Below are 17837 nucleotides of genomic sequence, written 5' to 3' on the forward strand. Positions count from 1 at the left end.
ATCCAAAAATAAAAAAATCTCAATCAAAAAATCACTGCCGTCCAATCACCGCACCTCTCTCCGCTCCGGATCCTTCTCAGGTCAGCCACATCCCCTCCATCCGCCCCGGGTAACTTGAACTCCCATCTAATGCAACGAGAGCAATCCTCGTAGGACTTTGAGTTCCGTGTTTAAGCAACGAAGGCCGAAAAGGACCAACACGATCCCTTTTGGAGCTATTATTTACACCGAGCGGTGGACGCGATCTCCTTCCAGTCCTTACCCTTCCCGAGTCGCGAACAAATAAAAAATTCGTAAAAATTCTTTCCCTTTCTCCCTGTTTTCTTCGCAGGAAGCAGGGGCATAGGGGGAGGCAATCTCCATCTCCTCTCTGAGAGCAGGAGAAAAACCCCTGCGATCGAGAGAGGAAGCGATGGAGATCGAGAGGAATGTTTGAGGAGATCTCAATCGGAGCAAGGCCAAGGAAGGGAACGGCAGCGGAGGAAAGGAGTCACCTTGTCCCTCCCTCTTCTTGCTGGGTCCTTCCGTGATCTCGGCGAAGAGAAATAGAAGGGGCCTCCTTTACTTCTGGATTTCTAGGGTGTTGTTCGATCTGGGTTCTATCGGGTGAGGGGATGGATCCCGGTCTTCTGGATGATATCATAAGGCGGCTGCTGGAAGCGAGGGGGATTCGTCCAGGGAAGCAGGTACAGCTCTCGGAGGCGGAGATTCGGCAGCTCTGCGTCGTGTCAAGGGAGATCTTCTTGCAGCAGCCCAATCTTCTTGAGCTCGAGGCGCCCATCAAGATTTGCGGTAAATCAAATAAACCCCTTTTGATGATTCTTGAACTGGGTTTGTGCTAAAATTGTTTAGCGATTATGGATTTTGGTTGGTTATCAATGTCGGTGGGGAAGGATGGGACCTTGATGAATCAGCGAATGCCGTGATTAGGTAAATTTGCTCTACTGTGATGTTGAAGGCAATGGGCGTTGAAAACATCGGGGCTCTTCAATCTAAAAACTTTCTTATTTTACTGTTTCTGGGTTATTGATTTTTGATGTTTCTTGATCTGGGTTCCTTCCGTAATGGCTTCTTGGAAGTAGGTTTTGTTTGGTTATCGATGTCGGTGGGGAAAAGGTGGGACTTTGATTTACCAGTGAATGTTGTGATTAGGTGCTTGTCTTTCTTTTGTTTTTTATCTGAAGGGTTGAATGCGTGGTTGATGACAAGATAAGGGATTCCCAGTGCTAAATCTTACGGTCCGTTTGGTATTCATTTTGCTTTCTCGTTTTCTTTCCAAAAACCCAAGAATAAAAATGAACTAGACTGAACAGCATGTAGATTAGGTGGCGAAGATTTATCCCTCTCAAATAAAAGAGTGAAATTAAAATCAAGGAATAGTGGAAGTTTTGTACAACTGCTATCTTCAACATCAATTCCCATGAGGCATTCCACTATTTTGTAGAGAAAAAAGTCACGAAAACAATACCAATGTCAAACAGGCCCTTGCAGATTATCCTGTACTTGGGTTACTAATATTGTTAGAGCTTTCTGCAAAGTGAAATTCTGTTTGCAAAGTCTTTATGGTCTTTGTCTGTCTCTGATGCTTGCAAAATGCAACTGTTTCTCCATTGTTATGTAATAGACAAAGGTAACCATCAGAAGTTTTGGAATTCTGTTCAATTTTAATAATCCAGCATATCATCATTTCCTCGCATTCTCAGACAAATGTAGGTTATTTAATGTCAAGTATATATTAAATTTTTATACTACATTGATGCTTTGTAGGTTTCATTATATGGTATGTTGCAAAATATTGTAACCAATAATTTTCTTTCATACCATGTGGGCTCAAATACAATGTGTAAACTCAAAATTTTCAAGAGTGTAGTCTTAGAACTAGAGGAACGTGCATCTTCTGCTGCCAAATTAAGTGAAAAATCTAAACTTGTAAACAAGAAAGAGATTCTTCTTTGGAGGAACATATGCATGTAGTTTGTAGACCTAAAATGAAGGTGTCTTGAATGGTTCTGTGAAGTATCTGGTGATGCTGGGAAAGCTAATTATATAATAAAACCTGAAATTTAGTCTTATGTGGTTCTTGAGGAGATGGAACTAGAGCACTCTGTTTTCTAGGACAATAGATGTCAAATATTTGTCTAGTATTGGCTTTATAAGCAGTGACAGCTATGGTGTGCTTTTATAAAGATATATTTGTTGTCAGATGTCAGAAAACCCAAATTGTGAGATGCAAATTAATGATCTTAGTATATCGAAAAATATCTTTTAAGTGCCCTTTTAGTTCCTTGACTTTTTTTTTTTTTTTTAATGCCTGACCTGAAAATTCCCCATGGAAAGGACATGTTTAATCAATTTTATTGATCTCTGGTTAAGATACATTATCTATTCTTAATTTGAATGATCCTAACTTGACAAGCTTTTGTTGTTTGTCTGCTTTTATCAGAGAGAATGGCAGACACCAAACTATGTATTTGCAACTTACATATATTTACTTATGATGGAAGAATGTTACTTTGATTTTTAGGAAAGAGCTTATTAGTGGAGGATGGAAAAGGATTGTAAAGTTATGACTTAACAATCCTCATCCAGGAACTGTGATCTCAAACATTAGCGACCATAGTGCAATATTTTTGGACTTTTCGCATGGCTTATGCTAATTATTTTTCTGAATTATCTGTAGTATCATCTGTGGTAATGTATTGTTTGATAATATGCATGGAAGGCTTAAGGAAGTGCTTGTGAGGGAATGTGTGAAATGCACGAGGGGCAAGCCTAAAATAACATGGGTAGAGATAGCCTAGGAGATGAAGAGGTTTTATTTTTGTTTTGTTTTGTTTTTGTCTTTGTTTATACATACTTTAATAGAATTTTCTCAATATAACTCAACTAGGTTAAGTTTTATTTTAAGTCTTTCAACGTAAGCAAATGGATCAGGTTTCTGCTTGTTCAGCTAGATAATCACATGTAATGGAGGTCAGAAATAACATTTGTCTTGCACTTTTCATGATATTTGCTAAATTCCAATTCATAAAAGCTGGAATCTTCAACCAAGGTTGGCATTGCCATTTCTGGAGCCACAACTCCAATGTTGCACCATGCTCATAACACCTCCATCTCTTCTTAAGATTCAGTGTTTCATCTTAGCCACTATTTTGTCATGAGCTGGATATGCTTCTCAAAACATATTTGATAATGGAGTTAATAGCTTATCCATGTATTGTCATCTAGATTGGTATTTGCATTGACCTATATACTTCTGCTATCAATTTCATGACTTTTATTCTATAATCCTACAAGTCTGCCACCTCAGAGGCACCAATATTCATGCACATCTATGGTAAAAACTTTAAGATTGTAGGAGAACTATGTCGTAGCTGTAGTTCAACTATATAGGGACATGCATATGAAATGCTTATATGAAGTTGCACATGTTTTGCATTATATTATGCATGTGCTCCGCAATTAGGAACTATGAATTCCATAACTTTATATTTGGATGAGGACTGGAGTTGTACTTTTAGGAAATTTCAAGTGATAGCAACCATGTAGATGACTTTTTTTCCTATATTATGCCATAGATATTATCTTTTATAATGTCTTCATTACTTACATGTTCTTGCCCGTTAAGGATCAGCATGTAACATACCCTGATTTGCAACAACTTAGTTTTAATTGGGCATTATTGTGCTAGTTTTTTCCTATCTTCAAATTATGTGGTGAGCATGGAATGCTGTACCGCCCCATACCATTCGGACGGAGCATACCGTACCATACCAATCTCATACCGGTATGCCATCTTCGAGCGTACCAACACTATCGTACCGTACTAAACCGTGTACCGACAGTATAGCAGGATTTTACCGATACAAGATCCAGTACCGAGATGGCGAATCTTGGTGGTAAGGCTTCTAAATCGATGACCCACACTATTGATCAATATGAACCAGAATGTTCGAAGTGTGTAACAATTTTTCAGATGTTTTGGAGACTTATTGCCCATTAATCGACTTAGTTGTCTATGTATCAAGTAACCACTAAAGGAATGGCTTTCCAAATAATGGAGCAAGAGGCTTGCATTGATCTAGGTCATGGAGCTGTCAGAATCATTAAGACGTTGGTTTACTTTTTTTTTTTTTATAAACATGTGTAGATTGTGATTAGTAGTGTGGATCCTTATGCAAAGGAAAGTTTATAAACTAGGATGCTGTACCATTTTTGGAATATCCTAAGAAACTCACTATAAGAACCTAGATTTTTAAAATCTTCCGCACAAATCTTAAAGCAGAAAATAAAAAAAATCAAAGAGGAAGCGGAGAAGAGGACTCCTGGAAGGAGTCCACTTCTTTTCTCTTTCGTTTTCGTTGGAATCGGGACCAATAAGAGTTTGATTTAGGTTAGGAATCTAGTCTATAAGAAGCCCCTTCCCCTCCTTTGGATCTGCACCTTGAATTTCTTGAAAAATTGCCATGAATCGTTGGGATTTCTTGGGGTCTTCCGTGGTTTGCCGCTAGGAAAAGATTGTCGGAACCTTTCCTTCAACCTTGTCGGATCTAGGTTAAGGGATTTAGCATTGTTTTCCCTTTTATTTTGGGCCTTTTCCCGTTATTTACTACCGACAAGATGTCAGATTCATTTCAAAACAAGGTGATCCCTATTTTTGTGGTTTCACCAATTGCCACCGGCAACAGCCGCCATTGGAGCCATCGTTGGGGCCATGGTTTTGGCTGCCGTCGAGAACCACCATGGGTGGCCGGCCCTGGTCTTCCATGGCCATGCATGGGAGAGGGGCAACGGGGAGCAAACCCCCTAGTTTGAAGAGAAGAAGAGAAGAGAGGGCTCTTCTTTCTCTTCTTTGGCTTATTTTAATAACATAATTCTTTTGATTAGTTGGCCAATTAATTTATTATTTATTTATTTTTCTTCTTAGATGGATTATGGGAAATTAAAAAAGGGGAAAATTTTAGAATAGAAGATTTTTGAGATGGGGGGTGGACCCCAGTGAATCCCGATAGAGAGTTCTAGGTAACTAAATTGATTTATTTGATTTATTTTATAATTTTAATTGAAATATATAGGAGAATAATTCTTTGGACAAGAGAACATCGAGCAAAGTTCCTGAGATCTAGATTGTAAACCTAGTTTCTCTCTCTGGACCATCTCTCTCTAATTTGTCTTTCTACAAGCTTCTCTCTCTACTTTCTCTCTGAACTTTTCATCTCTCCATGGATTTCTCTCTAAATGTCTTCTGGACTAATGGAGGGTCCAGGGACTCAGGTAACCCTAATCAATTGGTCAACTATAGAAGTTGTCTTCGACTTATGATGTTTAGGTGTTTATCCATAATTTTTTCGCATATGATTTTTATATTTGATCCTGATCATGTAGAGATGCAGTTGTTGTACAAGAAGGTATCAAGCAAAATATCTTGATTTTGAGTTCATAGATTGAGGAGTGCATCGATTTCTATATTTGGATCAATCACCGATAGAGGTAAGAATCTCTGTACATGATCACCCCTATATATGCTACTTTTATCGTTGGATTTGTATTATTGATTTTGTATCGTTGGATTCGTGTTGATGGTTTTGTGATGTTTGAGACATTAATAGTTCTAATATGATTTTTTAGCATGAATATGTTATAGGTTGACTATATTTGTGTATCAGTGATTGATGGTAGGATTATATGGATATGACATACCTATTTTAATCACACTGTAAATTGAAATTGATTTGATGAAACCAACATGAAATCAACATATAATAATGAGATAGAAAAGATATGGTTTAGACTAGTCTCGTCATGTAGATAGTCGGTCAAAAGCTTACGTCTGGGACAGTCCGTCGAGAGCTTATGCATGGGACAGCCTTACGGGCTTACGTATGGGATGTTGGATTAGACTAAGATTGAGACATGATCTTGATTAGTCCAAAGCTGGAAAAAAAAAAGGTTAAAAAAATTGGACATATAATAGAGAAACATATGACAAGATATGAAACTAATACTGCATAAAAGATTCACATGTTGAAATATGATGATATGTCTCTTTTGACAAGACATACATTTGATATATGTTTATGTGGATGTTTAGTTATCATGAATATTTGATATGAGATTTCATGCTTTATGCTTTTTGTTAGTTTCAAATTATATTATTATATTGGTGTAGATGTGCGAAGATTCTTACTGAGCTGTAAAGCTCACCTCCTCTATTTTTTTCTTCTTAAAGTTACAAGATACTCATGATTGGCTATGGCTTGGATTTGTGGATGAGCGGATGAATAGATAGAGTATCATTGATGTCCGATCGGATAATAGAAGGAATTAAATTTATAATTTTGTAAATTTTGCTCATTGTTATGAAAGTAGATTATTATTAATTATGGATATTGAGGTGTTGTAACAAATTATAAGGCCTTGCATATTCTTTAGGATTTTGTCCTACGAAGTGTGTGGCTATCACATATCCGACTCGGGATGCTGGATTCGGAGCATGACAGAGTGGTATTAGTGCTTAGGTTTAAGGTCACTAGGGACTGAAATGATATCACAACTTTGTGTATGATCAATAGAATGTGACAAAATGGTATAATAATATCAGAGCTTAGGTTTAAAATCACTAGGGACTGTGAGTTAAGTAGTATTTTGAGAATAAAATTATGATCACTAAGGATGTAACAGAATAATATCAGAGCTTAGGTGTTAAGATCATATAGGACTGTGACTTAAATGGTATTTGAGTATCAGTTATGATCACTAGGGACATCCTAAAAGTAGCAGAAGGGATGCAATATTTGGACTTCGGTTCAATAGATATTATGATAAAATTTGTGCGTAAGTGGCATATGATGTCTATAATAGCATTGATGAGTTATGTCTTAGATTTTAATAAATAAGATTTGACCTAAGTATAAGAGGTGTTGATCCTAAAATAAAGTCGGATATATATTGATATATTATGTTGAGCATACTTGATCAATTGTTATTTAGATTATTTTAGAATGTTAAACTTATATGAGTGAAGATCATGATAACTTTTTTGATTTCGATGTTAATTATTTGATCATTACAAATTTTGGATTTATTAGAAGGAAGTTATTTAGGATGCGGTCTAAGAAAAAATTGCATCATATGAGAGAGAAATATTTTCAAGTATTAAACCTATAAGAGGATCATATATGAAACTCGAATTTAGATAAAAAATATACTTGAATTTTATTATGAGAATATGGGATACACATAGTGAAATCTTTGGTTATGCAAAATATCATATTTGTATTTGATTCCTTAATTTTTCGAGTTGCATTGAATTTCAAGTCAAAAGTTTGCTTTTCTAAGTGGATTTAAGGTGTTTTGCTATTGTTGTTAAATTGAATAAAGAAATTGGTTTTGTTAGAGCATGATATACATATTATGGTGGAATCTTTAATAATATATATTACTATCTTTGGATTAGATTTCTTAATTTTTCTTATGATCATTGAAGATAGTGGAGTGTATTAATTATTTCAAATCAAAATTTAGATCTTTGAGCTGATCTAAGATATTTTGCTATTGTTAAATTTTGGAAGACTAATATGAATCTTAACATATAAGGGATAAAATTTCATATCAATTTATTTATTGATGCTAAGGGTCATAATGAAGGAAGTTCTAGAAAAAATAGGGAGTTGATTCTACTCATAAGGATGTTGACTTGAGGAATTCTAGTTTTCGGAGATTTGAGTTATTTGTTTTATAAAGAAAGGTTGATTTGGACTCATCCTATTGATTGTCAGATAAATCTAGAGTTAACTCGTGCCAAATTAATTCTAAATATGTTGGATTCTTGATGACTGGTGAAGCTTATCCAATGATTCCAAACATAAAAAGTGAATCAAAATTTAAATTTTGATGTGGTGTATTTGAGGTATAGTAAGGACAGAAATTTTTTGCTTTAGTGTTATCAAAAATTTGAAAGGTTGGAACTTTCTTCGATTCTAACAAGGTGATATTTCATGTCAGAATTAATTCAATAAACCTACACAATTTGATAAATTTAGATCAGAGTGCGCCGCGGAAGTGTGGTGGTTTGGAATTATTTTGACACTGGTGAAAAAGATTCATTCTAACTCAATAAGTGCAATGATTGGAGATTGAATTTGATTTTCAAAAAAGAGGCTATAATTGGTGAATAAAAGGAGGAAATTGCTGATTCTTAATGTAATCTAGACATTGCAATACTATATTTAGTGATAGGTTCTTCTCTTGTGGGCAATGATAAGAAGAATTTCGGACATCTTAAGTTAGGGGTTAACGGATTGATAACCTTTGGTTGGGCTCAGATCTGAAATGTTTAGCATAGATTTCTGGTCCTGACATTGTGACTCTATCTAATGTAGAGGCTTGAGGTTTTGCTAAGATGGAGTCTACTCATTAAATTGTTAGAAGGTTAAAAGAAGAAAGAATCCTGTAATTATAAAGAGTGTCCGATGTTCAGGCTTTCTTTGATTTTTATTAAAGATAGTTCGAGTCGATTATGATTTCTGAGTGGAATTAATCAATCATGTAATTGATAAAGAATTTTGGTATTTTAATATAAGATCAAAATGCTATTGTTCTTCGAAAAAGTTGAGAAATCGATATAAAAGGAATGAGTTTGAGATTTCACATAATTTTGTTATATCAAAATCTTGAGAAACAAATTATATGTAAAACACTATTGGAAGCTCAAGAATGACATGATGAATATATACTTTTGAAGTTTGTACCTCAAATAACTTAATTTCGAGGATGAAATTATTTTAAAGGGGGGAGAATGTAAGAACCTATATTTTTAAAATCTTCCACACAAATCTTAAAGTAGAAAATAAAAAAAATCAAAGAGGAAGCGGAGAAGAGGACTCCTGGAAGGAGTCCACTTCTTTTCTCTCTCATTTTTGTTGGAATCGGGGCCAATAAGAGTTTGATTTAGGTTAGGAATCTAGTCTATAAGAAGCCCCTTCCCCTCCCTTGGATTTGCACCTTGAATTTCTTGAAAAATTGCCAAGAATTGTCGGGATTTCTTGGGATTTTCCGTGGGTTGCCGCTAGGAAAAGATTGCCGGAACCTTTCCTTCGACCTCGTTGGATCTGGGTAAGGGATTTAGCATTGTTTTTCCTTTTATTTTGGGCCTTTTCTCGTTGTTTACTGCCGGTAAGACGTCGGATTCATTTCAAAATAGGGCGATCCCTGTTTTTGTGGTTTCACCAATTGCCTCCAGCAATAGCCGCCATCAGAGCCGTCATCAGGGCCATGGTTTTTCGCTGCCACCGGGAGCCACCATGGGTGGCCGGCCCTAGTCTTCCGTGGCCATGCATGGGAGAGGGGCAATAGGGAGCAAACCCCCCCTCTCCATTTTGAAGAGAAGAAGAGGAGAAGAGTGGGCTCTTCTCTCTCTTCTTTAGTTTATTTTAATAAAATGATTCTTTTTATTAATTGGCCAATTAATTAATTATTTATTTTTCCTCTTAGATGGATTATGGGAAATTAACAAAAAAAGGAAAAATTTTATAATAGAAGATTTTGAGATTGGGGGGTGGACCCTAGTGAATCCCGATAGAGAGTTCTAGGTAACTAAATTGATTTATTTGATTTATTTTATAATTTTAATTTAAATATATTGGAGAATAATTCTTTGGACAAGAGGACATCGAGCAAGATTCTTAAGACCTAGACTTAAACCTAGTTTCTCTCTATTTTTCGTCTACTATCTGTGTCCACTTTCTCTCTCTACAAGTTTCTCTCTCTAAAATTTTCTTTAGAATTTTCATCTCTTCATGGATTTCTCTTCTAAATGTCTTTTGGACGAGTGGAGAGTCCAGGTATTTAGGTAACTCGGATCAATTGGTCGACTCTAGGAGAGGTCTTCAACTATGATGTTTAGGTGTTTATCCATAATTTTTTCGCATATGATTTTATATTTGATTCTGATCATATAGAGATGCAATTGTTGTACAAGAAGATATCAAGCAAAATATCTTGATTTCGAGTTAAAAGATTGAGGAGTTCATTGATTTCTGTGTTTGGATCAATCACCGATAAAGGTGAGAATCCTTGTACATGATCACCACTATATATGCTACTTTGATCATTGGATTTGTATCGTTGGTTTTGTATCGTTAGATTCGTGTTGATGGTTTTGTGATGTTTGAGACATTATTAGTTCTGATATGATTTTTCAGCATGAATATATCATATATAGGGTTGGAACTAGGCTCGGGTCGGGCCGACTTTAGATCGGACTTCGGGCTTGGCCTGAAGAAATTCAGACCGGGCTTGGGCTTAAATTTAGAGCCTGTTTATTTTTCGGGTCGGGCTCGAGCATATCTTTGGCCCGGCCCGAACCCAGCCCAAGCTCGGGCTCAAATGTTAGCCCGAAATTCAGTCCGATAATTTCTGCATGAGACCTGTACTTAGTTCTTCCCCTCTTAAGTCCATTTAGCCCGGCTACCCAAGCCAAATAATCGGGTTTCACTGTTCCATCTTCCTGTTCCCTTCCCAACTTCCCTCATTCGATGCCCTAGCCCCTGGGGCCATGGTTCGTCGGCCATTCGTTGGCCATCACCGTCTTCTATCATCGTCCGTGGTCCATGTCCGTCCGCTGGTCATCACTCGATGAACCATAGAGGTGGGTTTTTGCCCCTCATGCTTCTCCCTGGATGTGCGGATACTCTCCTCTCCTCCCACCCACTCTCGAGGCACCAGGGTTTGATTCAAGGCCGCCTTCACCCCTTCTCTCGGAGTCTCTGCAAGGGTATCCTCTCTTAGCGGCACCTTTGTCACTCCTTTCATCAAAGGAAGTGTTTTCGGTGACTTCTCCGGTTAGAAGTTGAGGATCCTTTCGCTAAGCCCGTCTCCATCCGACCCTCAAGACAAGAGGGGCGTCATTACCATGGTAATCTACGCATGGTGGCCTTCTGCCTTCTTCTTTTAATTTTTTCCTTTATCCACCATTCTTGTCTTCAAACAACCCCATCACCATGGCTTCCCCACAGCTGCCATGGAAGAAGCACCAGATCAAGCGGCAGGCGTCCTTGGAGGAACCGCTGCCAGGACCAGACTGCGGGGGACAACGGTAGCGACGACACAATCAGTGCCGCAGCAAGAGCACGTGGCGGAGGCTGAGCAGATGAAGGGGTCGGGAAGGATGGGAGCTGTTTGCCATCGGTGGTGGATGAAGCATCGACATCTTTGGCCGCAGTCCATGGAGGAGTCGAAGGTTAGAGGTTAGGATTTTTTTTTTTTGTTTTTTCTTTTAAAAGAGGGAAGAGAACTATGGAAAATGGGATTGAGCGGGCCTGATTGGGCTCGGGCCTACATTTTTTCAAAAAAATTGGGCCTAAGCCCGACCCGAAGCCCAAAAAATTATTTCAGGCCGGGCTCGGGCAGAGGCAGGACCCGACCTGGTCCGACCCATTTCCAGCCCCCCTAATTATATGTTGACTATATATGTGTATCAGTGATTGATGATAGAATTTTTTGGATATGACATACCTATTTTAATCACACTGTAAATTGGAATTGATTTGATAAAACCAACATAAAATCAACATATAATAATGAGATGAAAAAGATATGGTTTGGACTAGCCTCGTCATGTGGATAGTCGGTTAGGAGTTTATGCCCAGGATAGCCCGTCAGGAGCTTATGCTTGGGATAGCCCCTACGGACTTATGTGTTAGATTTTGGGTCAGACCAAGATTAAGACATGATCTTGATTAGTCCAAAGTCGGAAAAAAAAAGATCAAAAAAATTGGACATATGATAGAGAAATAGATGACAAGACATGAAACTAATATTGCATAAAAGGTTTATATGTTGAAATATGACAACACGCCTCTTTTGACAAGACATACATTTGATATATGTTTATGTGGATGTTTGAGTTATCATGAATATTTGATAAGAGATTTCATATTTTATGTTTTATTGCTAGTTTCAAATTATATTATTATATTGGTGTGGATGTGCAAAGATTCTTATTGGACTGTAAAGCTTATCATCCCTCTATTTCTCTTTTTTTCTCTCAGTTACAGGATGCTCATGATTAGCTATGGTTTGGATTTGCGGATGAGCGGATGAATAGATAGAGTATCATTGATGTCCAATTAGATGATAGAAGGAATTAAATTTATAATTATGTAAATTTTGCTCATTGTTATGAAAGTAGATCATTATTAATTACGGATATTGGGGTGTTGTAATAAATTATAAAGCCTTGCATATTCTTTAGGGTTTATCCTAGGGAGTGTGCGGCAATTACGCATCCGACCCTAGATGCTAGGTTCGGGGCGTGACACTCACTCCTGCACTTGCTTCCTAAGTGATCTATTTTTTAACAATTTTTTGGGATTCTCTTCCTTGCACCTACACCTGAATCTGCTCTTGAACCAGTTTCCACTTCCACACTAGTTTCTGCTTGAAGCAATGCGAAACATCAACTTGGATGGCTTGTGATTCCTTTTTCCACTCAGCCTGAGTTAAGGAACATTAAGGCCAGATTCTTAAATACTAGGCATATAGGACAATGATAGACATATTAAATAATTTATGCAGAGATGAATATCTATAAATTGTACTTATTGGGTTAGATTATAAATATGACACTATTAACTTGTGTTTTATGACCTTGAGGGGTTATTAATCATACTGATGGAAAAGTCCCTACCTGTAGCCTATATATGCCCTCAAATTTATATTCTCCCTCAGCCTGGGTCTTCTTCTACCAATTGTCTTAATTCTAACTTCAAGGCAAAATTGGAATAGCCCTTATTTATAAGGATTGTTGGTAAAATGTTATTATGTGCATTTAGATTCTTACTGATTATGGATGAAACAATTTGTGTATTGCTAATTCTCATCTGGTTATTTTCATAATATTGTATTCAATTTACTTATAATATAAAACACTCTTTGGTTGATAGATTGTTGTATTATGAAGTTAGTTTTATGTTTGAATTTTGGTCTTTATTTGTATTAAGTACTATGATGCTGGTCAAAAGTATCATTTTGCTATTGGTATTTTTACATGCATTTTGTCGATGTGTTACTAATTAACATGTTAACATATGTTACATCTCCAGTCGAATTGCGTTTGGTAGGCTAAGATATTGTATTATATAATCAGTTATTAATTGCATTATTTAAGAAAAGTTGCATCCTATTACTTTTAAATGGAGTGTCCAGAGATCATAAATGGCAGTCCAATTATGATTCATTTCAATCCGACCCTCTGATTTGAATCATATGATCTAACCATCTCGCTTGGTTTTTTATCACTTGCCCATTTGTTAATCCTAATGCTAGACTCCCTCCGATTCACCTCATCTTGAACTTTATTATTCATCACCTTGATTAATTTTAGCTAGCAAACAAATTACCATCTGGGGGTATGATCTTATGCGCAGTGCTTTAACTCAAGATCCTTTAGCATTCTCATTTACTTCTTTTCTATGTGCTGAGCTATTGTTGTAGGATATTTTTAATTTGCATCTACGAAATGGACGTATTCACGTATTCCATGGGGCAATTTTATCAAATTTCACTTTATGATTGTAGTTGTTCTTGTTCATGGTAACTTTACATTCTGTTTAACTCAATCAGTTGTGGAGAACTCCAGAGAGAAAAATTCAGGAATACTTACTGCTTGCGAATAATTTGGTCTAGTCATTTATTCAGTTTGGGAAATCTGACATAATGGTTTCTTTGGGGTCTTAGGTGATATTCATGGCCAGTATTCTGATCTTCTAAGGCTTTTTGAATATGGCGGATTTCCACCTGAAGCCAACTACCTGTTCTTAGGGGATTATGTGGATCGAGGAAAGCAAAGTCTTGAGACAATATGCCTCCTTTTGGCATATAAAATTAAATACCCTGAGAACTTTTTCCTGTTGAGGGGGAATCATGAATGTGCGTCTATAAACCGTATATATGGGTTTTATGATGAATGCAAGCGCAGATTCAATGTAAGGCTGTGGAAAGTCTTCACAGATTGTTTTAACTGCCTGCCTGTTGCAGCTCTCATTGATGAAAAAATTCTTTGCATGCATGGGGGTCTTTCTCCAGACTTGACTAATTTGGATCAAATAAGAAACTTGGCACGCCCTACTGATGTCCCAGACACTGGTTTGCTATGTGATCTTCTTTGGTCAGACCCAAGTAAGGATATTCAGGGATGGGGTATGAATGACAGAGGGGTTTCATACACCTTTGGCCCTGATAAGGTGACTGAGTTCCTTCAAAAACATGATCTCGACCTCATCTGTCGTGCTCATCAGGTTGTAGATGCTTGTTTCTTTTGTGTATTTTGCTGGTGCTGAAGTAAGTTCACTGTTTTAATTCAGGATACTTATTTTACCAGGTGGTGGAAGATGGATATGAATTCTTTGCTAACAGGCAACTTGTGACAATATTCTCAGCACCGAACTACTGTGGGGAATTTGACAATGCTGGTGCCATGATGAGTGTGGATGATACCCTGATGTGTTCTTTCCAAATATTAAAGCCTGCAGAGAAGAAGACAAAGTTCAACTTTGGAAGCACAACTACGGCAAAAACTGGAACACCTCCACCTGGAGTCAAGGTCAGTGCAACTTTTCATGAAATACCTGAACATCAACATGCTGAAGAATGAAAGCAACAACAATAACTTCTACCTACTTTGGCTTTCTGTATTTTTTTCCCTTCTTCCTAGGCTGACTTATTTTATCCTGCAACCAGTTATCAACCATTATCTTTATGTCATGAACTCAATTCAGTGTCTTCATGCCATACATCTACAATCAAGGTTTTAGGTTCTGGCAGCACATGGCATCCCGGCTGTCTCATCCCATTGGACCCATTCTTTTGAGAAAATGGGACCAAGATGGGGTTGAGACTCCGAAATCTGCAAGGAGAGAAGAAGAAGGGGACAGAAAGAAAAGAAGGAAAGATAAATAAAAGGAAAAATTGAAAGGAAAGAAGAAGATGAAGATGAAAAAGGAAAAAAAAAAGAAAAAGAAAGGAATGTAGAAGAAAAGGAAAGGAAAGAAGGAAGAAAGAAAAAGATCGGAAAGAAAAAGAGATAAGAAAATGAAAGAAAAAGAAAAGGAAAGATCGGAAGGTAGAAGAAAAAAAGGAAGGAAAGAAGGAAAGAAATAAGAAAAAAGAAAAAGAAAGGAAAGAAGAATAGGAGAGGCACGGACATCTTCTACCAAGATGCATGAACAGGACCCCTATATCAAGATGGAGCGGGATAGCCATGTATCTTGTTACATGTAGAAACCATCACACCCCCATTCTAGAGGATTTAAAATCTTGCCCACAATAATAGAAAAATGACTTTTAAAACATGAATCTTGAGGTTCAGGATACCAAATGTGGAGGTGGAAAATTTTTAAATGCGAATTGTAAATGGTAAAAGAGACACTGTTTTCTTTCACAATGGTCCTATCAATTACTAGTGATAGAATCTGATCTGGCTAAGATCTGCTGGTAGGAAAAGCACCTAGGATCTCTAAGCTCTGATTATTTGAATTATGACAAATGGGACACCATTTTCTTTCACAATGGCCCTATCAATTACTGCTGATAGAATCTGATCTGGCTAACATCTACTGGTAGGACAAGCACCTGATGCAGATGAGGATCTCTAGGCTCTGATTATCTGAATTGCATGTCATACTTGCCAAAGTATCTACTGGCAATCTGTTGCAGGTCCATTAACTATCTCTATAGAACACTGGGTCCGTCGATTCTGTTTAGTATCTACTTATATAAGATGGGATCTATCATATATACCTTATAATTTTGCACTTCAATGCATAATAAGTGACCACTAGAACACCAACTAATTAATTTGAGGGGGATTTTTATTTTCTTGTTGGGTTGTACAATAGATGTGCCAACTTTTCAACATTAAAGAAGAGGATCTGCACCATCCCTTGGAAGTGTTTTGGCATCATGTGTTTAATTTATTTTATCTGAAAAATATGGTGATCTGCATTATCCTCAGGAAGACTCGGTTCCCTTTAAGATTTTATATGGCTATTCTATTTTTGTGTGTGTGTGTGTGTGGGGGGTATGTATTTGACATTTTTCTTATGTATGTAGGTATGTATGACCTGTGTTTGTAGATGTCTCTTCCCAAAATCATTACTTGCATTTTCTTTCATGCCATCATTTTCAAAGTTCATATTTGACATTTTTCTTTTGTATGTTTAAGCTGTGTTTGTAGGTGTCTCTTCCCAAAATCATTACTTCTTGCATTTTCTTTCATCCATCATTTTCAAAGTTCGTATTTGACATTTTTCTTATGTATGTATGTATAAGCTGTGTTTGTAGGTGTCTCTTCCCAAAATCATTTCTTCTGGCATTTTCTTTCATCCATCATTTTCAAAGTTCGTATTTGACATTTTTCTTATTTGTGTATGTATGTATAAGCTGTGTTTTTGTAGGTGTCTCTTGTCAAAATTATTACTTTTTGCATTTTCTTTCATGCCATCATTTTCGAAGTTCATATTTGATATTTTTCTTATGTCTGGCTGTTAAAAATAGGATGTTGGAAAAGGCTGGAAATGGTGGAAGTCAAAAACTGGTTCAAAATGCGTCATATAGTGATTTTACATTCTCATAACATCCAAATGCCATAAAAGCTTGATTTACTGTTCCAAATAATTTGGCAGAATTACAAAGCAAGGTTTGTTTTACCAATACATACTGCCCTGTGCTATGGGATAATACAGAGTGCTGGTATGTCTAGTCAACCCCATACTAGGCAATATCGATCCTATACCCACAGGTACTGATATGGTGTCCGATATCAAGATTGTGAACCTTGTAACGAAGTATATAAATATCTACCAAATTACATCATAATTTTAGAATGCACTGCCCTGTTGTAACCTGAACTCTTGACAACCGCTTGATCTTTGATTTACCCTCTTTGCCTGTTGGATTATATATTCTGAGCGGGCTCCCTAACCAAATAGATAATTCACTCTAATTTCCTCATTAATTCTGACCTTTCTGTGAGCAGTCTTTTCTTGGTGCAAAGGCATGAGAGTGGGTGACATGGTGGTTTCACTGCAATCTGTTATCAAGAACTGACCCAGGGCTCTTTCAAGGAAATCTGAGTCTGACATTCTGCTAGTGTTGCTGAGTTTTGTTCCTGAAACAGGATAGCTGGCATGCAACACGCCTTGATCTCTATGTACATTATTTGTGGGATTAGCTTGTGTTAATTGTATCATCTTCAGTTTCACTTTAAAGAGACATGTTTTATCCTGGGATTTCTCCCATTCTTTGAATACCAAGTCTGTTGAAGATATTAGGACACTAATATGTAGAGTTTTGAATAATGTAATAAGTGAAATTGTTTTGTAGACTTCAGTAAATTAAGACTTTATGAGGACAGCCCAGGGAGCGTCTATCTTCTAACATTACTACTTGGCATTGCCTTTTGGATGGCTCAGCCGTTCATTGCGTATTTATGGCAGCATATGTTGTGCCACGCTACCACCTTGGCATGCTGTGTTTCACTCTCATGCATGCTGGAGAAAATTACACAGCAGATGTGGCTTTCCTGCGTTGAGCTTTAATTTGCACCTATCGGCATGCTGCTTCTCAGGTACTGGCACTCAGAAAAGTGAAAAAGGTATGGTAGATTAAGAGAATCCGAATGATTGGAATGGTGAATAAAGCAAGCAGTTAATGAATACGGAGGATTTTAGCAGTGTTAGATTATGTAGCTTTTTCTATTGAGATTAACAGGTCTGGTCGGTGTCACTTATGATGTCAATGATTGCAAAATTGCTCTGTGAAAAACTAATAGGATTTAA

At 37.0% G+C, this 17837-nt stretch overlaps 1 protein-coding gene across 1 annotated transcript; it reads left to right on the plus strand.

Moving 5' to 3' along the window:
* Positions 1 to 300: 300 nt before the first annotated feature.
* On the plus strand, positions 301 to 17412 carry LOC105059102 (serine/threonine-protein phosphatase PP1). The gene is made up of 4 exons (XM_010942308.4): positions 301 to 792; positions 13738 to 14297; positions 14381 to 14602; positions 17036 to 17412. Exons 1-4 carry the CDS (start codon positions 615 to 617, stop codon positions 17057 to 17059), a joined length of 984 nt encoding a protein of 327 aa, XP_010940610.1. The 5' UTR covers positions 301 to 614; the 3' UTR covers positions 17060 to 17412.
* The last annotated feature ends 425 nt before the right edge of the window (positions 17413 to 17837 follow it).

The sequence above is a fragment of the Elaeis guineensis genome, chromosome 16 (assembly GCF_000442705.2).
Source record: "Elaeis guineensis isolate ETL-2024a chromosome 16, EG11, whole genome shotgun sequence".
Lineage (NCBI taxonomy): Eukaryota > Viridiplantae > Streptophyta > Magnoliopsida > Arecales > Arecaceae > Elaeis > Elaeis guineensis.